Source organism: Odontesthes bonariensis, chromosome 21 (genome assembly GCF_027942865.1).
Source record: "Odontesthes bonariensis isolate fOdoBon6 chromosome 21, fOdoBon6.hap1, whole genome shotgun sequence".
NCBI lineage: Eukaryota > Metazoa > Chordata > Actinopteri > Atheriniformes > Atherinopsidae > Odontesthes > Odontesthes bonariensis.
The window spans coordinates 25,533,333-25,558,765 of record NC_134526.1 but is presented as its reverse complement, the minus strand read 5'-3'; the positions used below and the strand labels follow the sequence as shown (position 1 = coordinate 25,558,765).

General features: G+C 44.3%; 1 protein-coding gene across 4 annotated transcripts; it reads right to left on the bottom strand.

Annotated features, from left to right (window-relative positions):
- Window positions 1-3,794: 3,794 nt before the first annotated feature.
- Window positions 3,795-22,271, bottom strand: LOC142370863 (choline transporter-like protein 2). 4 transcript variants are annotated; one of them, XM_075453383.1, is made up of 22 exons: window positions 22,086-22,269; window positions 15,167-15,215; window positions 15,003-15,076; window positions 14,808-14,892; window positions 13,745-13,829; window positions 13,395-13,508; window positions 13,245-13,305; window positions 12,199-12,322; window positions 12,021-12,104; window positions 11,823-11,935; window positions 9,629-9,760; window positions 9,436-9,535; window positions 9,232-9,324; window positions 8,778-8,862; window positions 8,364-8,626; window positions 8,140-8,234; window positions 7,931-8,034; window positions 7,292-7,365; window positions 7,138-7,208; window positions 6,933-7,021; window positions 6,734-6,818; window positions 3,795-4,558 (listed from the first exon to the last, which is right to left on the bottom strand). In XM_075453383.1, exons 1-22 carry the CDS (start codon window positions 22,111-22,113, stop codon window positions 4,452-4,454), a joined length of 2,115 nt encoding a protein of 704 aa, XP_075309498.1. In that variant the 5' UTR covers window positions 22,114-22,269; the 3' UTR covers window positions 3,795-4,451. The 4 variants fall into 4 exon arrangements, with proteins under 4 accessions (XP_075309498.1, XP_075309497.1, XP_075309496.1 ...); XM_075453382.1 differs by lacking the exon at window positions 22,086-22,269 and adding an exon at window positions 17,727-17,890; XM_075453381.1 differs by lacking the exon at window positions 3,795-4,558 and adding an exon at window positions 5,011-6,305 and having other exon boundaries at window positions 22,086-22,271.
- Window positions 22,272-25,433: the final 3,162 nt, after the last annotated feature.

Sequence of the window (25,433 nt, the reverse complement as noted above, 5' to 3'; positions counted from 1 at the left end):
TGAACAGAAAGAAGGGACTGTTTTTTGTTGAGTAACGCACGTTTCCTTATATGGAAAGACTTGTTGGAATGGTGGGACGTTTGCGTGTCGGAATGGCGGGATGTCGGAATGGGTGGTGCAACCCGACGTGGAAGCACTTCTGAGATCTTTACACACTTTGTCTCACCAAGTCTCCGCCTTCTTGTAGTGATAGTTTTTGAAGTACAACCGTTTTAAAAATCCACCTTTAGATGTTAATCCAGGTTGAGATTAGCTTAATCCAAATACAATCTGTGGATCTACACACATAAACTCTGTTATTGTTGTGTGAATGCACAAAAGCTGTACGATATATTTAGAAGTGGGCTAAAGATTAAGTGTCACATTTTATACATATGCGCCTATAAACGAGTGAATCATAACATTTGCGACCTGCAATGTTCTGAGAACATTTTCTGAAGGTTTTCTTGAAGGTAAAGCCCGTAACCTTTTAGCTAGGTCAAAGAAATATGCTCTAAAGGTTCAATTCATTTAGGATATTCATGGTAAGCGTCCGTGAACCATCAGAACCTTTCCTTGAGGTCACATTGTGGAAAGGTTTGGGCGGGCAACATTCACTGGACGTTTCCCAAACAGTTTGTTTCCCCCCGATAGCGAATATTGCCAGGATGTCAACTAAACTTTTCGTCATGTTCAGATGATATTCGCTAAGTGTCAATGCTAACTAGTCTGCTAGGTGTTAGTAGAAGTCATGACATCATGACATCTCTCCCGTGGCACAGAAAGTCCCCTGATTTGTCAGTCTGAGAAATATGACATCATTGGCAGAATCATTGGCAGATACGGTTTAGCTTGTTTTATTTCAACTGGAACAAAATAACCAGTGTGATAAGTCAAAAACTCCTGTGTCCCGTGGGGATGAGTTAGCGTCAAAAACAATGTTTCATTCAGGTTTAACAGTCTTAACAGTCCAATCCATAGGATTCAGGCTTTTGAACTTTGGATTCAGGAATTCAGAGAATTTAGAGGTAAGTCGATGCACAAAAAGGTTATAGTGGTGAGGAATGTGGACAGACTCTCCTTTATCGAGAAAACACGAGGGACAAATACCTTTTGAAAGTCTTAGCATTCATGAGTTTCACGACAAGCACTCGCAGAGGGCAATAACCAGTTATTGACAGTAGGTCAACTGTCTCGGCACGGTTCACTTTCGCCTAAAGCTTTGGTCATCTTTGCGTTCCATACAGCTGCGCTTTAAAGTTTGCGGTCAGTGCTTTGGCAATTTTTCCAGATAGTTCTTTAAAGCCGATCTAAACCATTTCCTGTGGGGGGAAAATGCTAAGTGTAATGTTGAGGGTTTTTGCTTTTTGTGATGAAACCATTTTTCCAAGGTTCTTGAGCCTCAACATGCAGCAGTCAGCAAAAAAAGTCCACTGTAAACTAGCCACGTGGCACCAAAGAGCAGTCAAAGGAAATCTTAGTAACTAACTGGTGAACAGTTCAGCAGCTGATGAAGTAGAAGTTTCAGTCTGGTTAGCTCTGGTCTCCCGGTTCTTCTTTTATCCTCCATTGGTCCTATTTAATGACACTCTGCGCACCGTGCAGAGACATGGCAAGTTTTCAGCTAACGGCTAACGTCTAAATGCTATTTTGTGTCTGGCACACTTTGTTACCTGTAGTATTTTTGGTAGATGTGTCTTTGCAACAGGCTGCTAGTAACAAAGATCCAACTGATTGATTTTTCTCGGCTCTTTGCTAAGTTGCTTGTTATGTGTAGACACAACACGGGTTCATCCCTTTAGTTTGGGGCCTTTTCTATGCCAGAGTAATGAATAGGTCAGTTTGTGTAGTTATGTGCACAGCTAAGTTTAGCTACAGTTACAGGTCAACTTGGACATTTAATTGGACCACGTACATGCATGTGAGCGAAATCAAGTTATTGACTGAAGTATATCCAACACTGTGGCACTGTGGACTTCATGGGAAACCATATATGCTAATCGGCCTGTTCTTACCTTGTCCGTGGGAGATCACCAAATATACAAGTATAGCTGAATTCACTGCACAGACATGGTCTTTAGGTCACTTAAAAGGTGAATTTGTCAGATGACGCTGCGGTTATAAGGATCAGGATTTTATTAGAGCAGAGCAACAGTCTGGAAATTCTTTAAGCAGATAGGAGAAGTTGACAAGCAGGCTTGATGAGCCGATTTCACAGTTTCTGACGCGTTTAGCCATCTGACAGAAAAAAAAGAAAGTATGTGAAGGACAGCAGCTTCATCGGAAATTTGGGTGTATTAATATATACTTAGACTTTACCGTTTTTACAGAAATGTGCACAAAGATGGGAATTTTCCACCTGCTGACACTTCACACTCCCAACAAGAGATCTGTTTAGAGATGTAAAGTTATGTCCTCAGTTGCCAACTTGGCATTTTGATTATAAGAACAAACTACATTTTGGGAAATATCCATGAACCAGAAACTGTGGAACATCCAGACGTTAAAGACTTTTCAAGGTCTCCCTCAGTTGCCCAATTCTATGGAAGTTGAAGAATTATTCTGCGAGCAGTGAATCCTCTAGTGTGGCATTGTTTCAGCAGAGATGGAGCTGACAGCACGCTGAGCAGGGAAAATGCTTGAATGCTGTGGCAGACCTCAAGAAACAAAGAAACTTTCTGTCACGGTCTGTGGTTTCCGACACTGCGTTCACTTAAGACTGCCTGGTTTGTCCTGGTTTTCTGATATTCTTTGCCAAGCTCCCGCTGCTGCGTGTAGTTAAGGCTCGTTTTGCCACTATATGCCTTTTATACTCTTTATTTTGTGGGGGGTTCTTCCCTGTGTTACATCTAGAATTAAATTGTGGGATGACCATTCATGCTGGATGTATAGATCAGGCAGACGGGAAAATTTTTAGACGTCCCGAGTTGCTGCCATGGCTCAGAAATTCCTTGCACTTGGAATATTCTAGGTTTCATCTCCAGTAGACTCGCTCATTTAAGTGGACTTCCCAAAAAGAGCATTAAACATCTGCAGCTCATCCAGAACACTGCTGCTAGAGTTCTAACCAGGACTAAGAGATCTGAACACATCACAGCAGTTTTAAAATCTTTACTCTGGCTTCCAGTCAGTCACAGAATAGATTTTAAAAGCCTGCTGATGGTTTACAAATCCCAGAACGGTTTAGGCCCAAAATACATCTGTGATATGTTCAGAGAATATAAACCAAGCAGAGCTCTTAGATCCAAGGACTCAGGTCAGCTGGTCCAGTCCAGAGTCCAGACTAAACATGGAGAAGCAGCATTTAGCTGTTATGCTGCCAACAAGTGGAACAAACTGCCAGTGGAGATTAAACTTTCACCAAATGGAGACATTTTTAAATCCAGGTAAAAACATTTCTTTTCTCATGTGTCTATGCATGAAATCTGCACGATATCTTTTAATTTATCTGGACTGTTGCTTGTTTTTACATTCATTTAAATCATTTTGTTTCTCTTTATATTCTTTTATGTATTTTTAATGCTTCTTCCACTCCCTGCTGCAATGCTTTTATTTTATGTAAAAGCACTTTGAATTGTTTTGTACATGAAATGTGCTATACAAATAAATTTGATTTGATTTAGAAGTCCAAACCCAAATAGAGTGCATCAGGAGGTTTATTTCCTGTTATCTGGGTTGATCTCAGCTGGTTTGGTTATTCTTGAGACTTGAAAGTGGCTCCGACTTATTACTGGGTAAATGGGGTTGAGGCTCCGTGTGAGATACACGTGACCTCGCACACAGGACAGCTGAAGGAATGACTGAAGAGTCAAAAAGACTTTGTAGAAAAACTATGTTTTATTTGAAAACATTTCAACCTCACAAGGAAGAGAAACCCGTAGTACAATTCTGTACAACAATTAGTATAAATATAAATGTGTGCTTCCGTTTGGATTACACTTCTCACCACGCGGCTGCTGATAAAAGTCGCGCCGCAGCGTCAGACGCTTTTGGGTTATAAATGACAAAAAGGTTTCAGCTGCGACCGACCGGTAGTGTAAAACGCTTTGGTAACACGGTTACATATTCAAATCTAACGTATATGACAAAAAACAAAGACACATTTAACAGCATTAACAGATCGTGTACCTTCATGTGACACTCAAATCTAAAAACACGAAAATAAAAACATGCTCAAAGCAATCTGCTTCTTTCATTTAAAAAAGAAAAAGAAAAAAAAGAGACTAAAATCATGTTGGGATGCTTTGAACTGGAAATGAATCTTAAAAAAACAAAACAAAACAACAACCATGAAACGTCTCACTGAAGAAACGAGGCAGGCACGCGGGTATGAAGACCTGTGATGATCCCGACAGGACCACACGTTAGACCGCAGATATGAACCATTTGTCTGTAACAGACGCTGCTGAATCGTCACCGGTGGGCTCCTGGTGACGAAAACGCAGCCTCGCCTCTCTGCTCGATCGAGCGCTCTACTGAGCCGGCTCGGCCTTGTTCTTCTTGTTCAGGACTTTGCGGAGGCTCTCGGGCATCAGGTAGGGCCTCTCTGCGCTGCCGTCGTTCCTCTCGAGATCTTCCACTGGAAAGAGATTCAGTTTAGAGTTACTGCTCTTAATACGGAATGTAGCTTGAATGGAAATTTGTATGGAGCACCAAACTTCACGATTTGTAGTTAGGAGTCGTAAATAAAAAAAAAACTTCAGTTTGGTAGAAAAACAAGAGAAAAACACTTTAATGAATAGTTCAGAGAGTTGAAGCAGCATACTGTTGAACTTTCTTTGTAATGGAGCTACAACACGCACCATCTACGCCGTAAAAAGTTCAACAAAAAGATACAGAGCAAAAACCCACAATTACTCAGCTGTACAGACCGGTCTGATACGGCTTAGTGTGATCATTAAAGTGCTACACTGAGAGAAACTCTGAAGGAGTAACAAAGATGATCCGACATCAACTGTAAACAACTGGGAACCTTTGAAAACGCTTAGATGCAAAAAAAAAAAAAAAAAAAAAAAAAAAAAAAGACTATCACTGTAAACGAGGCACATGATGGGCTTCAAGTTTCTCCTGTCTGCAGGCAGTGAGGGAGGAACTATTCGAAAGGCTACAACAGATCAGAAAGCCATTCATCCAGCATCCAGATATTTACCTGAGCAAGTTTTTCCACCGCTTTTCAAATGACCACAAAGCAGCTAAAGAGGTTCCCAGTACTGTTACATAATGATAAAAAAAAAATAATAAAAGAAACTAAATTAGACTGCATTTCATGATATTAAACCGTGCAACGAGTCACATACGTACCAAAGTCCAGTGAACACCTTTAAGACGCATGCTAAACGTTCAGTCGACCATTCCCTAAGCCACGCCCCTTTCATGAGAATACAAACGATGACAAAAAGCAAAAATCCGCCAGCTGTAGTTGGCGAGCAGAACTAAACTAATGTGAGCTCAGTGCGATGGTTAGAAGTGCCGTTTCCATTTGACTCGTTTTGGAAAACATGTTTATGGAGCACTCCTACAAAGACGGTCTTATTCTCCTCCAACTTAACCACGTTTGGCTGCTAATACGGAATTGATAATCAGGTTTTCCTTTCTTGCAACAACAAGCATGCATTCGTCATCCATAAGTTTCCCTTTTAACATTAAAGGAACTAATGAAACGCCATCAATTGAGCGGGTGGTCACCTCCTGAGCCAAAGATGCTGCAGACGGCACCTTATGCACCACACACACCGTTTGATCCCAAGCTGGCTTTGGTTTTGAGCTAATGACGCCTACAAAACTTCCATTTCTAATCCCACGATTTGCCGGGCTTACTGGAAGGAGGGGTTTAGCAAATGGTCGACATTTCCACACGGTAACGGGCACGGAAACAAACAAACAAACAAAAAAGGGTGTACACGGCCACACTGTGTGCTACGAGCTACGGAGGAGAGTCTTTCATCCGGCTGCATCAACTGAAGCTAAACAGTCAAATCTCTGCCACTTTAAGGCAAGATGTTCCACAGTTGTACTACAACCGGAGATGAGTGAATAAGACACGAAGGGGAATTTCCTGCTTGGTGAAAACAAATTCCCGATAACGAAACAAAAAAAATAAAACAAAAAAGGATCCGTTGTGCCGCTGAATCAGGTGAAAAAAGTCTTCCTCTCTGCGCCGCACCCTCCGGATTCGGCCGTGTCAGGCTGGGCGTCGTCATCGTGCTGCTGCTGAGCCGAGGACGCGCACGCATCCTCAGCCTTGTCCTCCCACAGAATCTCATGAAGAGTCGATGACATGTAATAAGGCCTTGCAGCCGAACCGTCGTTGCGTTCCAGGTCTTCGCCTTATTGTGTGTGTGAGTGTGTGTGTGTTTGTTTTAGTGTTAATGGGTGGAACAGAAGATTAGTGTATAAGCAAAAGGGGTAAAAGTGGTATGAGGCCAGTAGGAGGGGGGAAATGGAGGTGTTGAATTGTGGAAAGTGAGGAAAAAGAGGAAGACAAAAAAAAGGAGAAAGGAAGTCAAACAGCAAGCAAGCAAAAGCACCCACAGACAATGCAGATTCTGAAAGTTAAAGCTCATCACAAAGCAGCTGCGCTCCTCAGTTAACTTTGTAACAACGGGCAAGACTTTTTCCTTCTGAAATAGTAGAGGAAATCTTTACAGCACACCATGTTCAAGCCATTTAGAATTAGTGACAGCCCAAAACCAAAAGCAGGGTCAGGTGAGGTTTGAGCAACCAAAAACAGCACGTCGGAGGATGCATCACTTACAGAAACAGAGGAACAGCGTGTCCACACACATGGCGTAGACACTGAAGAATCCATGGGCGATGAGGTATGATCCGACCACCACAGTCTGGCGAGGACGACAAGAACCGCACATTTTTTACTCCTGATGCGCGCACGCGCGCGGTTTCACAGTAAAACACGATTAACAGCCGCTCTGAAAGCTGAAAGCGCGGCGACTCACCAGGATGGGAACCCAGTAGTAGTGGAGGTTTGGCGCCGTGTCCTCAAAGGCCTTCACTCTCCCGGAGAAGAAAAAGAAAGCAAAGACTCCTGTGGATGAAAAGACCAAAGCGAGCGGTTTTAACGAAGCAAAATATCGTATCCAGATCGACAAGTACTGATCGTACAGTAAGAAACAGAAAAAAAATAAAGATATTAACACTCACCCACAAGCCCAACGATGAGCAGTTTGCCCAAAAATAAGAGGAAATCCGTCACTTTATCCAAGACGGCCACTCTGAGGGATTCAAGGTTGTCATGAGGTTAAAACCACAGCTCTTTACGCACAGCCAAAACTATTCCAGATAACATTCAAGTCACCTGATCATGTTCCTCATGAGGAGGAAGAAGGCATCTTTGGCAGATGTGCAGAAGTTTTTGCCATATATCGCCACCTGGAGGCCAAACACACACATTACGTCCGTTTTTAATGACTGCAGAGAGTTCAGCAAAGCAAGTTTAAAGCTTCAGATTCAGATCAATGCCTCGTCAGAAGGCTTGTGCAGAGCTTAATCTTTTGAGGGGATCTGAATCAGGTATGTTGAAGCAGGGAAACACCTAAAACCTGCAGGACAGCGGCCCTGGAGGCCCGCATCATGAGCCCGAGCTCCGCTTTTAGAGTCGTGGCGGTGGCTCAAACCTGGACAGAACACCGTGGTAACTGATGCTGAGCTTGTAACCTGCTCAGGAGCAGGTCGTGTTTGGAGTATGAAATCTATGTTGATGTTTTATAATGAAATTAAACTGCAAAACTACAAACTCTTTTTAGGACTAGTGTTTAAACAAAAGAAACAACTGTTTTCCATCAGACTGACAGTAAATCTACAGAATTACGATGAACGTTTTAGTTTAGTAGAGCAGTTATCCCTGACTGGAGCTGCAGGTTCCGCCGAGCCGGCTCTCGCGTTGCATCCCTCCGGCTTCAGCGGGTTAAGTCGGAGCAAAAGGAAAACCACGCACCATGATGTAGGCGTTTCTGTTCAGGAACTTGATGAATTTCTCCAGACACCAGAAGCAGCACTTCAGGCAGCACAGCAGGAATTTGGCAAACTTGTTCTCGGCTCCTGTGGAAGACGGCACAATCAAAAGTCAAGCCAAACGTCCCCCAATCTGACCCAGCGTGTCCAGGAGATGCTTCACACTTTAAAGGGATCATTGATCGAGCAGACCTTTGAGCTTGTGGTCCACATACTCCAGAAAAACCCTGATGATCTGAATGATTGAGAGGATGAGCGAGCCGAATGCCAGACTCCCTGTGTGGTACCTAAAACCAGATACAAGTAAACGTTAAAAGGTACGAGAACAAGGTGTGTGTGTGTCAACTGAGAGCAACACAAAACAAGACAATCACCGTGGATACAAGAAAAACAAAAAAAGGAGGATTTCTACACACCTGAGAGATCTCCCCAGGGAAGAAAACACAGGGAAAGCAGGCATGTCGTCTGGCTTGACGAAGGCCCAGTAATAAGAGGCAAACGCCCCGGCTAAGGTCATCTGTCCCAGAGCCGTGACAAAGTTGGCACACCAGAAGAAGAGAAACACGTTGTAGAACTGCAGGCCGATCAGGTACTTGTGGTAAGCAGTCTCGCCGCCGTAGAAGGCGAAAAGGCACTCCGAGTCGGGGCACTGCGCTTTCATGGAGCTCGTCGAGTAGTTCTGTGCACGGGGGAGAGAGAGAAATCCTGAGGATTTCATGTTCAACGTGAGCAGCACCGAGGCGCTTCGGGACAAGGAGAAGCCACGGCAGCGTTATTCAAAGCGGGAGGTAGATCGAGAAGTGACTGAAAAAGAAAGGAAGACCACTTACAGCCGGTTCACAAGTCGTTCTGGAGTGCTCGCACGCCGTCTCGTTGAACACTTTGTAGATGGGCTCATTGGAGGTAGACAAGAAACTGATCCGTTCTGTCAAGGCCTACAACCAATAAACCACTTCCATGCGTTTCAGTTTCTATCTGTGGAGACGGCTGACGTCCCCTCTTTTAAGCCAACAAAATGCCCAGGCTCCTTATTCTGATATTTATACGTCACATATACTGCAACAGTCTGAAGGATGCAGTCTGAAATGAAGCAGGAACCTTAGCTGTGTCGCCCTCTGCTGGCTGATGAGACATTTGGCGTGAAGCGGCCGGTTATTTTGTAATCCCCTAAATTACGTCAGATTCGGATTCAATTCAAAATGTTACCTTAACGTTTGAGAGAGACCGACGCTATGTGCCGAGAACAAGTTTCAGCGCAAATGAGAGTTGAGAATCAAAGGATACACAGCAGTTACTGCCCAGTAGGCGATGACCACGGCCAGGAGGAGGAAGGTGAACAGCGGGTAGAGGAGAGAGCACATCACGTGCCCGACGGCTCTGCAAACAGAACAGCAGCGTCGCCGACGGTTACGCGCTTCCGAGCCAGAGAAATTAAACACTAAACCCCGCTGATCCAACTGTCCTCCAAAAAGGCCCGGCGCTGCTCACCTGCTGGCTTCTTTAATGAGAGCAATGGCGATGAGGATCCTCTTCCTCAGGAAGATGAGCAGCAGGATGATGATGACCTCCACGATGGCCAGGATAATCACTAAAAGAATGAGAGTGGGAGATCGAATGAGTGCGCCGCTTTGACACGACAGTCGACTCCGACGCTACGTTGAAGTTTGGGGTGTGAACTGACTGAAGGCCAGCCAGGTCTGTCTGATCTGCAGGTAGACGCTGAAGTCCGTCTGGAAGCCCAGATCCTGTATGGTCACGTTGGAGCCAGCTTCCCCTTTAAGGGAAGCGTACTCCATGTAGCAGTGGAAGATGCCTAGAGAGCAAAAAGAGAGTTTCAAAGAATCAGAATTAGTTTTTCTTTTTTTTTAATTAGAATGGGGAAAGTAAGAGGGACAAACAGTGCTTGCACATTCACCACAACAGTGAAGACTTTGAGGGAATTGAAGCAAATTTCTCCAGGCGCCTTCGTCTCATCTATAAGCCTATTCTGGAAAATTGTTGTCAAAGTTGAAGCAGTAACAGCAAACAAAGCTCCAAATGCAGATGCTGCGGCAAACGGACCACAACAACACAATAAACGGCCACAGAACTGGAAATAAAAGTGTGCAGTTGCAGGTTAGGGCACAGGGATTCTACATTCCGACTGTTTGTTCACCACATTGGGAAAGGCATTCGCAGCCATAAAGATAAGATAAGTTCACTAAAGCCGTTTTTTTCCACTTTCAGTCTGGAGTGCTGAAATGTTCCAGAGAACAGGCGTCATGTGCAAAACATTCTCCCTGGACTTCATCCATCCCAAGTGGAAACCTCAGCATAATCTGCTGTTGAGAGAATGTGCGAATATGCCAGAGCGGCAACTGCGACCGGAGAGAGTTGCAACTAATTCTCCCGCCTGCTGCCCTCCACTCACTCCCCACTGCTGCAGATACGCTCAGATACACGATGATCAACACACCAGTGGTCGCAAAGGAGCATTACCTCACAATTATAAGCAGTTAGAAGACCATTCCTACAGAATACTTTCTGCATCACATCTTTTCAGCTCGACACTCTTGAGAGACACTCGCCAGCCGTACTACATCACAATGTTTGCTAGGCCTCCACCAGGCGATAACCTGGTTAGATACGTCACCTTTTATTCCCAGAAGTAATCGCACAGTAGCAGAAATAGTTAATGCGTTCACTATTCAAAGTCTCGTGACAGAGCGACAGGAAGCATCTGTACTTCATGCTGTGTTATTCTTTACAGGCCGGCAGCTCACACCCAGATTGCAAAAGCATTTATAACACTGCAGCTGTCTGTAAGGGTTAGTTCACTCTGATCTGACCCCTCAAAGCTACAACCTATAGAATTTTCAGGAAATAAGTGGTTTTATTGGTCCACATTTGTGGATATTCCATGTAAAAAAAAAAAAAAAAAAAAAAAAAAAAAAAAAAAGTAGGGCTGGGCGAGTTAACTCGTTATTATCACATTAACGCATTAATTATTTAACGCAGATACACATTTTATTGCGCATTAACGCATTTATTATTTTTATTTTTTAAATTAAAACAAGAAAATGTTTTGAGGGCTTTTGTGCCTTTAATGGAAGTTCATAGAGACAGGAAGCAGGGGGCCGAGAGAGGGGGAACGACACGCAGCACAGGGCCGTCCGATGCGGAACTCGAATCGGGGCCAGCTGCAGCGAGGACTATAGCCTCTGTACATGGGGCGCCTGCTCAACCCACTACGCCACAAACCACCTGTTTTATTATTTATTTTATAAAAATCTTCTGCGGAACCGGAAAAGAAAGTAATCGGCGGATCCACCAAACATGGAGAAGGGTACGGAACTTTTACTCGGCCATTTTCATTTTAAAGTCGACAGAACCAAAGTCATCTGTAAACACTGCCAAGTTGAATTGTCTTCTCAGCGTAGTAGTTCCAGTCTAAAATATCACTTAAAGGCAAAACACACAACTGATAGCAGCAAGTCATTCAAGGAAACAGACAGTGGAGCGAGGCTTCTACATAAAAACTACAGAAAGATGCTGATGTTAAAAGTGTGTTTGCACAACAAATGTTATGGCACTTCCATTCATATGGCAGCACATTTAAAATAAAACTAAATGCTAAAAGCTATACACTACTTTTGAATTCATTTTTGGATTTTGCGTACAAATGCAATTAATCGTGATTAATCAGGGAAATCATGTGATTAATTAGATTAAAAATTTTAATCGTTGCCCAGCCCTAAAAAAAAAAGTTTTTCTAACAATGGCCACAGTTTCCCATGAGCCACTTCTGCTGTGCTGAGCGCTTCTGTAACGGCTCGACTGAGTCATTCAGAAAAAGAGGTGTAATGGAGATGAGGAAACACAATCATGCGCCTTACCGTAGCCGAGCACCAGAATCACCAAGGCAATCATGATCCACACCATGATGCCCGCCAGGAAGCGCAGGAGGACGATGAAGAGCAGGCTGGTGAGCATGGCGATAACCAGCCCTCTACAGAAAGAGCACGAGTGAGGGGAGTTCAGTTCAGGCAGACGGGATCAAAGTGAACAAGGAATCATGAGGATTAACCACTCACATGAGGATCCAGTACCAGGACTGTGTGTAATCCTCAAAGATCTTCATCACCACCTGACGAGCCTCAATAACCACAGTGGCGTTCCTGGGGAGAGAAACCGGTGCGTTTATCACATTCGACAGGGTGGAACTCCATCTTGTGCTACTTTTCACTACAATAATTCTACGAATGGACTCACTTTACTCCGTCCACAAGGTCCTTGGCGTTTCTCATGGTTCCGGTTCCATCGTCGAAATGAGAGTCGTTTCCCACGGTTATCACACCTCCTTTCAGGCCCAAGGCTGGGAAGCACCTACGGGTGACTGAGGGACAGCAGGAGAAAAACCGGATGTCAGAAAGATTTGGAGCCAATGAAATTAGTTCCAGTTACATTTTAGATGCAGTCATGTGAAAAGGAAGGTACGTCCTATATCAGTTGACCCTTTTTTCCAGGTCATTTAAAGACTGGGTCGTATTTTAGGTAAATGCCCGAAGCAAAACACTAAGCCAAAATGCAAAAGCAGAGTGTGAAAAACTAAGTACATCCCCATCATTTACCAGCTTGTAGAGCTCATGGTGGACTCAATGACAGCAAGGTACCCGGCTCCTGTGTCTGCAGAACAAGCCCAAACCATCAGCCCTCCACCAGCGTGCTTTACAGCTGGTATGAGGTGTGTTTGGTTTTCACCAAACATGGTGCTGTGCATTATGGCATAAGGACATCGTTCCAGAAGTCTTGGGGTTTGTTCAGATGTAACTTTGCAAACCTAAGCTGTGCTGCCACAGAGCAGAGGCTTTCTCCTGCAACACTCCCAAACAAGCCATACTTGCTCAGTCTTTTTCTAACTGTGCTGTCATGAACTTTAACATTTAACATGCTAAGTGAGGCCCGTAGAGTCTGAGATGTAGCTCTTGTTTCTCTGAGCTCTGCACAGTCTGGCCTTGGGGTGAACTTGCTGGGACGTCCACGCCTGGGAAGAATGACAGCTGTCCTGAACATGTGACTAACCTCTTGTAAGATTAATGGGCAGCAACAATTGCTTCGCTAAGATCACTGCTGATCAGTTAATCGAGTACATGTCATTAGCGGCACCTGGCTGCTACTTAGCCTCTTTATTAGTATGGAAGCCGGGGGGGATTTTTCACACACTGCTTCTGCATTCTGAATTAGTTTTGCTCAATTAATAATGACAGATTATGATGATACGTGTCGTTTCCTCATGTGAAGTTCCTCATGCAACTCACAAGGCCTGCTGGGCATCAACATAGCAGGACAGAGACCCGCTCTGAGGATTGCTGGTGTACCCTGAAACAAAGGAAAGATGTATGCATATTCTAATCAAAGTGGTATAGAATAACAGAGAGAAAAGTAACTAAATATAAAGAGCAACCCACCATTGATCTAGTCACACCCTCCTTGCAGAAGTTTTTATAGTAGTCAAAGTCCTTTTGGTTGGCGGAGGCTTTGATTAAAGTCATGAACTTCTCGGGGCATTTCTCCACGCACATCTAAGGATGAACATGAACATCAGGACACGCAAACGTCAAAGAAGCGCAGGGAAAACACAGCACAGCAAGAGGAGTAAGCAGCAGCACTGGTGTCATCGTGAAAGAGGAAGGAAAACGAGACGATTGTGCATTCGAGTTGCATGCAACATGATCATTCTGAGAATTCACAACTTGAATGAGAGTGGTTATTAAAAGAAAGAGAACAACAGCCAGAAAACCACAGGGGCCGTTCACACCTGTGTGGTCGGACACTGGAACTCCAGCAGCACCATGGGACTGGCGCACTTCATGATGTTGAAGTAGAACAGCAGGCGCTTGTTCCTGGGGGAGGCAGAAGGACAGTAAATAAATACAAAGGTCAGAAAAAGCCAACAGACGGTCACTTTCAGTTGGTAGAAACCAAAACCTAAGACCGGTTGTCAGCTGACCACACTTCCATCAATTTTATTGCCTTTGTCAGATCAAAGTTGGAGATTTTTCCCCAAATGTCCTTAGACAGTCCACTGATAAATCATGTGCCTCACAAATAAAGAAAATACTACTTAAACATCATTTCAGTGAGCGGATACGAAGACTACAGGTCTGCAGATGTAGTGCCGGACACCTATAAAGGGTTAACTGATGGCATCATTTGGAAATTCGTTTAATTGTTTTTGTGTTCAGCAATGGCAGTTCCATCGAAGACCGACGCTTAAACAAAACCTCACAGATAAGACACAGATTAGTTTGGAAATTTCATAAAAGTAGTCAGAATAGGGGATGGTGTTGAGAGCTGCTTCCTCTCGTCCCGTTCTCGGCTGTTCCTGCAACAACTCGGATGCGTCTGCTCGCTCTGACCACACTCCACATTGCAATCAAGTGTGCAAACGATGGGAATTTCATGCGACACACACACTATACGTGGCGTTGACCAGGACAGCCAAACTGCCTCTTCCGGTTTGCCGTAGCTACCGGAAACCACTGACGCTGTGAGATGTTACACCGTAACACCGGGCCGTCCCGGAATGATGCACGGACTCGCTTAAACGAGTTTGGAACACTAAAGGGTCAACTTCTGCATCTGTGTGAGCAGCTTACATAATCCTCCTGACAGTCAAGAGTATCTACAATCCTACAAACAATAAATAATCAGCACTGACTGTATTGTTATGAGCTAAGTCAGCAATCTCCTGACAGGAAGCCATCATCTCTCACTAGAAAGTAGGGCAGAAGCCTGTTGGTTTCTAGAGCTGATTGACACATTGATATGAAAGTTTTGGTCCTCGATACGGTCACGCTTAGACTTGGAAAGCAACTCACTCAAGCGGGGTGCCGACCTGCCCGCAGAACTGGCCGCGACTGTCTGTGGGGTAGATCACCTTCCTGGGGTCGCCCTGGGACCAGGCTGGAAGCACATATCAAAAGAAAAGGTAAAAGGTTGCAAAACTCCCCCCCCCCCCACGGGTAGCTCTTTGTTTGCATTTTAAACAGGTAAACCAAACTGAAAATCCTTACCCAGAATTCCCACTGCAATGTAACCCAGGACGGCGAGAACAAAGAGGATGCAGCAGACGATGTCCGTGCAGCCCCTGCAACCAAAAGAGAAAAAGAAGCCCCCCCGTGTTTACTGGAACTCCACAGCATGAAAGTCAGCAGCGGAAATCCCGGCTCCACCTCACCTGTTCTGGATTGGACCCTTGAAGGTGGGATCGTACTTCCTCGGCTCGCCTGCACGAAAGAAAACATGCTTTTATGACTCAGTGAAATCTTATCAGAGGGAGAGCTGAATGCTCGCCCTCGAGTGAGAAGACCGCTGCTCATTAGCTGCTCAGCAATTCCCGTGTGGAGATGTGGGAGACGATTTCAGGTTAAAAAGCAGCGTGCCCTCGTCTTCCGCCCATTCTTCTGTCAGATGGCTTTCCCCTCCAGGCCTCGCACGCCTGGCAACCCAACAAAATTCCTCCCTGGTGACTAAGCCGGAGCAAAGCCATGTGAAGGAAGGAGACAACATGACTCAATATCGTGTTGAGCCCCCCTCTAAATTCCTTTCATTTTACTTCCAAGCAGCCAGACTTTCCTGTACTCTTAGAAAGTGATCTGGAGCCACAGTTCTCCAGGCTCTCTGATGGTTATTCAGTGTTCTTCCTTTTACACTCAGTTCAGTCCATGAAACCGACCACTTTCAGAGGAAATAGTTTGCTTCTGAAGCCATTTAATACTGACCTATGAATCATTCAAGCATTTGAAAAAAAAAAGAAAAAAAGTGTGAGTAATGCTGGAACTAGTGTTGTTACTACACATAACAGACAACTTAGCAAAGAACCACCTTCTAAATGGCATATCAGGGCACTCTGTTACCAAAAGCCTGTCAAACACACACTATTTGTTCCCATTACTTTAGTTCCATCTATTAAGCATACCCCAGATATCACAGTTTGACAGACACAGTAGTATATTCACACCAACAAGGTGATTCCCAAACTCCCTCAGCGATTAGCTGAAAACCTGGCATCTCAGCATAGAGTGCAGCAAATCCTTAAACTGGTGTCAGGCCTGAAAAACTATCGATAGCAGATGAACAGTATCTGAAAGGGATGTCCTTAAGAAACAGGGAAAAAAATTTAAATAAAAAAATTCAGCAAAGAGCTGAGAAATGCATCTGGACCTTCAGCTGATCCATCTACTGTGCACTAAGGCCTCATCAGAAATGGGCTCCATGGAAGGGTGGCTGTCAGAAGCCGTTCTTAAGGCAGCGAAAACAGGGATGCCAAATGGCACAAGGACTGAAAATCAGTGGCAACAGGTCTTATGAAGGGATGAATCCTGCCCAGAGGCCGGAGCTCAACATTACTGAAGCAGTGTGGGATCTTCCTGACAGAGAAAGGAACAAAAGGCAGCCGACATCCAAAGAAGAGCTTTGGGACGTCCTTCAAGCAGCCTGGAGAACTATTCCTGAAGACTGCTTAAAGAAATGACAGAAAGCTGGTCTAAGAGGGTCCAGGCTGTGTCAGAGAATAAAAGGTGCTCAAACACCGACTTTAAAAGTCATTATACAAACTCTTGCAAAGTATGAATAATCCAGATTACCGCCGTAGCACGTGTTTCAGTAAATTGCGACACTCACGAGTCACCTCTCTTTTTCCTGGCAGTATATAAAGAAACGAGGGGTGACTCTTGACTTCTGTACAGCACTGGGTGCCAAAACTCATTTCAAACGAAAGTATGTGAAAGGGGGTCTCAAATTTCTGGTTACATTTGCCTTCTGTGGAGCTGAGAGTTTTCTCCAAGGTAGCGCTGCTGAAGACATGGGTGACTTAAGGTTAGTGTGGAATTCTGAATAATAAGAACCCCCCCCCCTCTCTTCTGTCAGATTCTGCAGGCTCAGCACACACTTCAGTTTGACGCAGCTTATCTTGAGGTCAGCGTGTCGGAAGCAGAAGCCAGAGTCTCTCATATCTAAGCAAAACTCGTCTCTCGGCCCGATAGGTAACGTAAGTTCGTGGCATTTCACCAATCGTTACGGGGGAAGTGATATAAGAAAGCAATATGAAGAGCACACGGTGCGTGAATGATGGATACTGTAGGCTGAACATACAGCACTCATGGCACCTTAGAGTCTAGACACATGCAGGATATTCTCTGTGGCGTCTTGGCAGATCAATTATGCATGTGGTGGTGAGTCGGGTAGAGCTGAAGCTGGCTGTTACAGGGCAGGCAGCGCTTCCTGTGTGAAAGGGCGCGGGTGTTGTACTTCCATGTTTGTGTTGCAGCGTCCTTTGGTCACCTGTGACACCGCCTCAACAAGTTCAGAGACGATATAAACAGCATTTAGTAGGAAGACAAACAAGCCAGCGTTCTCACTCAAAGGGAAAAGGAGGCCTCCAGATAATGGACTCAGCCCAGTGAGATCTGTGCAGCAGAAAAACCTCTCACACACACACACACACACACACACACACACACACACACACACAGGTATAATAGGAAGTTCCACATAAACACACACACCTACTTTCTACCCCACGGTGTTGACAGGCTGAAACTGCCGCTCCAGTTTCACTCGGAACTACACCTCCAGACTTCATGGAAGAGATTTTTCTTCTTTTTTTCCCCCGCAATCCAAGACAAAAGAAACCCAAAAAGACATTTCCTGACATTTCTACCGTTTCTTAAAGCGCGACAGAGAAAAAAAAAAGAACGCCTAAAACTGCCAAACAAAAAGGTTAATGGAGCAGTTACCATGTTTTCCATAGAACTCTCCATCCTCTGGCATGTTGAAAGTCTTTTCCGGGCCAAAAGCTGAGATGTACAGAGGTCCTTTCGCTCCACTTCACGTCCCCTTCCCTCTCTGCTGGTATTAACGGCTCAGAACGAGGGAAGCGCGAGCAACCAGTCTAACCTGTCCCTGAATAGCATGGAAAGCTCCACCTAAAACTCACTCTTAACCCACCCTCTTCTGTTTATCCCGAAACAGCCGCTTCTGTCCAATCTGCGCTCCACCTGTGCGTCTCCCTCTGTCTCCTCCCCCTTCCCCAAAAAGACCCCATTCTGTCTGAAACAAGCCGCACAGAATGGAAAACTCCTCCGCGCACGGGGAAGGCCACGAGTGAGACTGTTTGTTTTTTGTTGCTGTTGTTTTTAAGCCAAATTTGCGCAGATGTTTCAGAATCACGAGTAAAAAAAATTAAAAAAAACAAAACAAGGAGGAACCCTGGCTGCTTTTTGCCTTGTGAGGGACTGATTAGTTTCAGGTGTGTGGGGGGGCATTCAAGAACGATAAACGCCCGCAGCTGCGGCAGGAGACGGCCCATGCTGTTAAACTAAAAGCTCAGTCGTTTGGTTTTTGCTTTGAATAGCGGCAAAATGGCTCGAACAGTAGCAACTAAAAAAAAATAATAAATCCCCTCCATCTAATGCATTACAGTGGAACAGGAAAGCTACTTTTTTTTTTTTTTTTTTAACCCATTCTCTTGGAGACCGGATGTTTTGAACCTCGCTCCCTTTCTGCGCTGAGCAGCCAAAAGCAATCAGAGCATGTTAAACGAATTCATCGCTTTAACAATGAGTGCACAGACAGAAGGAAAAGGAAAAAAGAAAGAAAAGAAAAGAGAGGGAGCTGGAATGAGTGAATGTTTCCATCTGTTCTGCTCCTGCAAAAAAAAAAAAAAAAACCTGTGACAGCACGAGCGACTTTCTTCACAAGTCATGTGCAGCTATAAAACGTACTTGTGACTATATTTCTGACAGCTGGCAGCAGCCCTGCTTCATACAGAAAAAGCATTTTGTTTCCACTTTCATTTCTCTGACAACAGCATGGGAACACCCAGAGCTTACAGCTTCTCCCCCTCTGCTTTTTTTTTTTAATATTTTGTCTCCCACATGTCTGTCTTGAAGGCCAAAGGGAGTGGTCTTCCACTTGGCCTGAAAGGCTCAGTTCAGATCTATTTATAGTGTGAAAAAGGAAGCAACACAAAACTCTCTTTAAACATTTGCATTCTCTGGAAACAGAAACTTTGAGCCCTCTGTCTCTGGAGTTGAATGAGACAGTTGAACAGTTGAATGTTCGAATAGTCTGCAGCTCGCTTATCTCAAATAAAACCAAGTAACAACTCAATGAATGTCCACGTGTAATCAGGGACGACGCTCCACGTGGTCTGCGTTCAGTTTTTTTATTTTTTATTACTGGCTTTGTAAAATAAACAGATTTGTCCCACTTACTTCAATGTTACCATGACACTGGACATTTGCCCCAAACGTGTTTGTAAGTCGGCCGATATTTCAGTGTTTAATGTATTCGCTGCTGATCAAACTTACATGAGTAACTGATCACCAGCAGGTGTGAGTGCCTCTATAAAAGCAGATGTTTGGGCAGTGTGCTGCTCTGGAGCGTTCAGGTGTGTGTTCACACAGTGCCAAGGAGGAAAGACATCAGCACTGAGCCTTGGCTTCAAATACAGCTGCTGTTAACTACGCGTGTTTATCGAGGCTGCCTCGCCTATCCTGCGTGCATTTGGTGACGTCCTCAGAAATGAACATCGCGCATACGCAAGATGCAATATGTAGGTGACCAGTAGGGGGTGTGTGAGCTAGCTTTTGACGTTTCGATGTTCTGTATTGTCGATTTCTCGCGCCGTGCTTGGTTTACGAGCCTTGCAGACCATCTACGATACCGTCCCTGACGCTTTTTCTGTCGTGATCCTAAGAACTATGACACCTATCAGTCCCATATTTACCGTTTATCGGAGCTGCTTCTGCTTACGTCCGGCAGCAGCTTCCAGTCTGAGCGATCGTGTGCGCCCCCTTGTGGTAGCAAACACTCAGTTCCGCTGAGAATTGGAGACGGTTGCTTATGCGAACGCGAGGTAAAACGAAAACTGTATTTTCTGTTGTTCACCATCAGCCTGAGCGGGGTTATTTGGCCATTTTCAAACAATCTGGAGTCCCTAATTTTGCAACATTCGATATTCAAACAATGTCCTTTACAGACAGACAAGAACAGCATGGAGATGTTTGGTCATAATAAAACAGCGGCATGTTTGGTGACAACCAAACACAGCATATCGGCACAAACACACTCATACCAACCGTCAAACACGGTGGTCAAAGGGTGGGGATTTAGGCTCATTTTGCAGCCACATAGGACCGCGAGTCCACCATGAACTCCTCTGTATATCAAAGTGTTCTAGAGTCAAACGTGAGAACAATCTGTCCAACAGCTAAAGCTTGGCTGAAACTGGGTCATCAAGCAGGACGATGTTCCTGAAATGCTGCTGTGGGACCTTAAGAGAGCTGTGCACAAACCAATGCTGCCTACTTCGATGAACTGAAGCAACGTCGTAAAGAAGAGTGGAGCAAATTCGTCCAACAATGATGTGAAACTGATAACTTCATACAGAAATGGATTACCTCAAGTTTTCCTTCAAATTTACAATGCTGACTGTAATACATGCACAAGTTTAAAGAGACGCTGCCAAGCAATGCTTGAAGGAAAAAAAACAATGATAGCCGGTAAAAATCTCAGGAAGTTTAAGATCAGCCAGAGTCACATGTGAGCGGTGAGAGTACTATCGAGAACAAGCGAGGGGAAACTGGTGGCAGCAGTGAGAGTTGTTTTTTTTTGGCTGTCTTCTTAAAACTGGAACAGAAAACTGGAAATGAGCTGAACACCGCAAGTACAGAAAAAAAAAAGGTGAAATGTGTATGCATATGTAAGTTCGAACCAACTTCGACTAACAGCAAAAAAAGAAGCCTTGGGAGTCTTGGGATCGGGTTTCGAACCACCCACCGTCTAAATATGGCTTTTAATTACAGCTAATCTGAACCAGGGCATGGCTTCGTAGCTGCCTCAGATCCTGTCATTGAGGTTTCTTTATATATATCCCACCCTGAAATTACTCCAACATGGAAAAACCTGGGCTGCAACCTACAGTTTCTTGTGTTATGTTGAGGTTTTTTGTCCCGGTTTCCTCTTTCAAGATGCACCGAGGAATATTGACTTGGGCCAATCTGCTCGGAAGGCCTCTTCCTCGTACCACCCTTAATTTCATAAGTGAGTTTGCCTCCGTCCACGCACACACACACAAACAGAGCACGCACTGCCTATTTCTCGGAGACTCGGCAAAGTGAATCAATTAGCCATCATGTGGCAAGGAGAGTGAGAAAGGGTGTGTGCAGACAAAGGAGGAACAGACTATGGATGCCGGCTGGAAGGATAATGTTTTTCTGTTTGTTTTTTTAAATCACAGCAGCTGGAAGAAAACTGGAGGCTGCATTCATACCTCTGCACAAGGAACAGGGTTATTGACCCAAAAGAAGGCCTGAGAAGCATTCTCCCCTTCTCTGTAGAGTGATGTCTCTTCATGAAGTGCAGTTCTTTTGTAAGGGCCCTACAGAGGTCTGTTATACTCAGCTTAAAACAGTGCGTGCCACTATGAGCATAATTACAACCACATTACATATTTACAGCCACATGAAGCAACTACACTAAGAACAGGCTTCGTTTGAAACTAAACTGTGGAGCCTGTAGGCGCCTACTTGACAACTGGAGACCCTCCTCACTTGTTGGAGGTATTTTCTAATAAGCTAAGTTCTAAACATGGTGGGGCGACAGCTGAGCTCGCGCTGCCTCTCATACCAGTCTGAGGAATGTGGCAGCAACTGGTCAAGCACCAGAGAGAAAGGGACATTGTACGCCCTGACAATACAACGAGGTTCCCCTTAAACTCAGTCGAAGGGGGGGGGTCCTCAATTTTCAAAAAACACGAGCAAATAAAAAAAGTCGACGCCGTATTCAAGCCCCGTAAACTGTGGGTGAAGTCGGAGGAGTGAGTATCGATCACGAGCTCCAAGGGAAAGTTTTCTTTAAACCAGCTCACTTTGCCTACAACAACAATAATAATCATAATAAATTCAAAAAAAGCAGAGGACAAGAAAAAATTCCCGAAGGCTAATGTTTCTGGGACCGAAAAGATAGTTGCAACACATCCGTGAGAAACGATATCGCCTTCCGCCAAAGCAAAGGTAGTTAAAGTGTAACTAATGGTAAGGTCTCCGGACAAATGAAGCAAAGCGTGCCCGTGTGGAGGTTTAAACAGTTACCATATTTTGGTTTCTCTTCCAGTTCCATGGCTGCTCAATGCTTCCTCTGGACCGCAGCTGTTCACGGGAGACGACTACAGCATGTTTCCGCCCTTTGCTGTCTTTAATATGCGGCAGTTCTGTCGATTTGTTTACTTCGTTGAAGACCACTCCAAAAGCTTGCCTGTCCCGTAAACATTTAAAGCGAGATTCCCAAGAAGGCATCGGCCAATGAGGACGCAGGGCACCGTGATTGACAAGAAGCCAAGCTAATCACCGACCGAAAGAGGTTGTCTTATCACCGGAGACTGTGGCTCATTTTCAGCACCGTTCACTCCCAGATGCGTAACTTTCTATTGAATCGCACGAGCTTCCGAATAAACAGTTCCGTCACGAGTTTTCTGAAAGTTTAACTAGAATTAGATGAACTCTTTAGCCACCATCATTCATTTGCAGCATTAAAAGTCATTATAATAATATATATGTATATATATTATTACGTAGTAATATATATATTACTACGCTGTGGTTTATATATATATATATTTAAAAAAAACATGAAGAAAAAAAAAAATTTCTGACAATTTCTCAAGCGATGATTAAATCTCAAAATAACATTAAATTTACCAGCAGTATATTCATTTATAATTCAGCCTATAGGCTGAATTATGAATACATTTCCTGCTCTGACTCTGCACTCTGAGAGCAAGACAGCTGCACTGTGCAGCTGTGAAGGACAGGCTTTTGCATAAATAAAAGAAAATTACTCTGTGAATAATGTATTCACGTTTTGACTTCAGCAAAACCAGTAAAGTATATCAGCAATATATAATGTAAGAAAGACGAAGAAATAATATTGCAGTGCATGGACGTACTACAGTGACATCTTGTGTTAGCCTACTTCATCATAAATTTTCAGTTTAATAATCTCCAAAGGGAAATTATGATGCTTCTGTACCAAATATTGCTACAGATATGTTATTGTAGATAGACTAAATCTAATGAAAATAAAAGTAAGCTGGAAACTTTTGGAAAGTTGAAGTGTAGCAAAGATAGAGACAGAGATGTGTGATTGAAATGTTCAGAGATCGCCATCAATGGATTTGGGTGTTGTTAAAAACTTGTGGTTTTTCATAAGTTGGCAACAGTGTTGCTGTTTATCGGTTTATATCACTCACACTGTCAACAGGGATCACAGGGGAACTCTTTCGGAGGACGATATTGGCAGAAATCGACAGCCAACAGTTCAAAATCCAGAGTGCAGAGACGCTCCTTGTCAGTAATTGCCCAAGATTATCCATCTGTTGGTAACAAGGACTGCAGTCCCTCTTCTTTAACTACTACTTCTCTGTTTTCAGTCTTTGTGGAGAGGCGTTAGTCATTGAAGCGTCCATGTCTTAATGAAACAAATAACATTACCGTCCTGATATCCCCACCAATCTCGACCATTTTGTCTGCCAGTGATCTTACATTTCTCACAATGATCAGTGGAAGAAATGGTTTAACTTCCTCCTCCTTTCTTTCCATTTTGTCTATGCTCTGCATCCTAGACGTCTCCTCTTAAACTCAACAGTATTTGGGGTCCTCACCTTGGCATTATTTGGGCTTTGAAAAGCTCAATCACCTGCTCCCACATGCAAATAACTTTCATATATTGCCATGGTTGAGCATCGCAACAGATGTTTTAAAAAAAAACAAAAAACAGAATTACTAACATCTTTCCAAATCAATATCATTCCGGCAGCATAGCATCCAAACCGATTTCGACAAATGTTTAGAAAAAACATGTGATTTTACTGAAAAAGCCTATTAGAAAATGTCAAGAAGACAACACAAAACCCACATTATGTCTAGAGTTAGTCCAGCAAGCTGACACTAATGGGATGCCATTTGATAACTTTATTTATTTTGTTTACACTCCAAAATCAGCGCAAAATCAATGTGAATTATCACTACTCAGCCTGCAAAACAGCATAATACCTTTTGTGGTACTGGTGGGCACACATCTGGACACCCTGCAGTTTGCTTACCGGCCTGGTGTTGGGGTGGACGACGCAGTAATCTCTTTACCGCACAGATCACTGCTTCACCTGGAGGACAACGGGAGCACTGGTAGGATTATGTTTTTTTAAATTTCTCCAGTGCTTTCAACACTATCCCCCCATCACTGCTCAGGGTGAAGATGGAAAATGCGGGAGTGGACGGACACCTGGCTGCATGGACTGCAGACAACCTCACCAACAGACCACAGTATGTGAGGCTACATAACTGTGTGTCTGACAGGTGCCCCTCAGGGCACAGTGCTCTCTCCTTTCGTCTTCACACTGTATACATCGGACTTCACACACAACACCACACACTGCCACATCCAGAAGTTTTCTGATGACACGGCCATTGCTGGATGAGTTTCTGAGGATAACGAACTTGAATACAGGACGGTCATCAAGGACTTTGTCAGCTGGTGTGAGCTGAACCATCTTCAGCTTAATACCAGGAAAACACCCCACTTCACACCGGTGAACATCCAGGGATTGGACATTGAGATGGTGGAGAACTACAAATTCCTGGGTGTTCACCTCAACAAGAAGGGCCAGAGTTGCCTCCATCTGCTGAGGAGACGAGGTCCTTCGGTGTGTGCAGGCCTCTCCTCAGGACTTTCTACGACTCTGTGGTAGCTTCAGCCATTTTCTACGCTGTGGTCTGCTGGAGAGGGGCAGTACGGACAGAGACAGAGGGAGACTGAACAAACTGATCAGGAGAGCGAGCTCTGTCCTGGACTGTCCCCTGGACTGTCCCCTGGACTGTCCCCTGGACTGTCCCCTGGACTGTCCCCTGGACTGTCCCCTGGACTGTCCCCTGGACTGTCCCCTGGACTCCATAGAGGATGTTAGCCAAGCTGACATCCATCATGGATAACTCCTCTCACCCCCTCCATGACACTGTGGGGTCCCTGTACAGCTCCTTCAGCAGTAGACTTTTACATCCACAGTGCAAGAAGGAGAGGTTCCGCAGGCCTTTCATCCCGGCAGCTGTCAGACTTTTCTACACATGAACCCACTGATCATGTTGTTGCCTTTCCATGACAATCCACCACTCACATAGAGATCCGTATTTATTTATATTTGATTCATTTCATAATGTGCAATATTATTTATACTAGGTCACTTTACTTTTTGGTCACTTTACTTTTTAGGACTTGCTTTTTCTCTTTTTTTTTTAAATTTCTCTTTTTTAAATTTCTTGTTCATGTCTGTTGTTGCGTTTCTTGCTGTGTTGCTGCTGTGGCAAGTGAATTTCCCCATTGTGGGATGAATAAAGTATAATCTAATCTAATCTAATATAATGATGGAGCTTTTAAATGTCATGTTA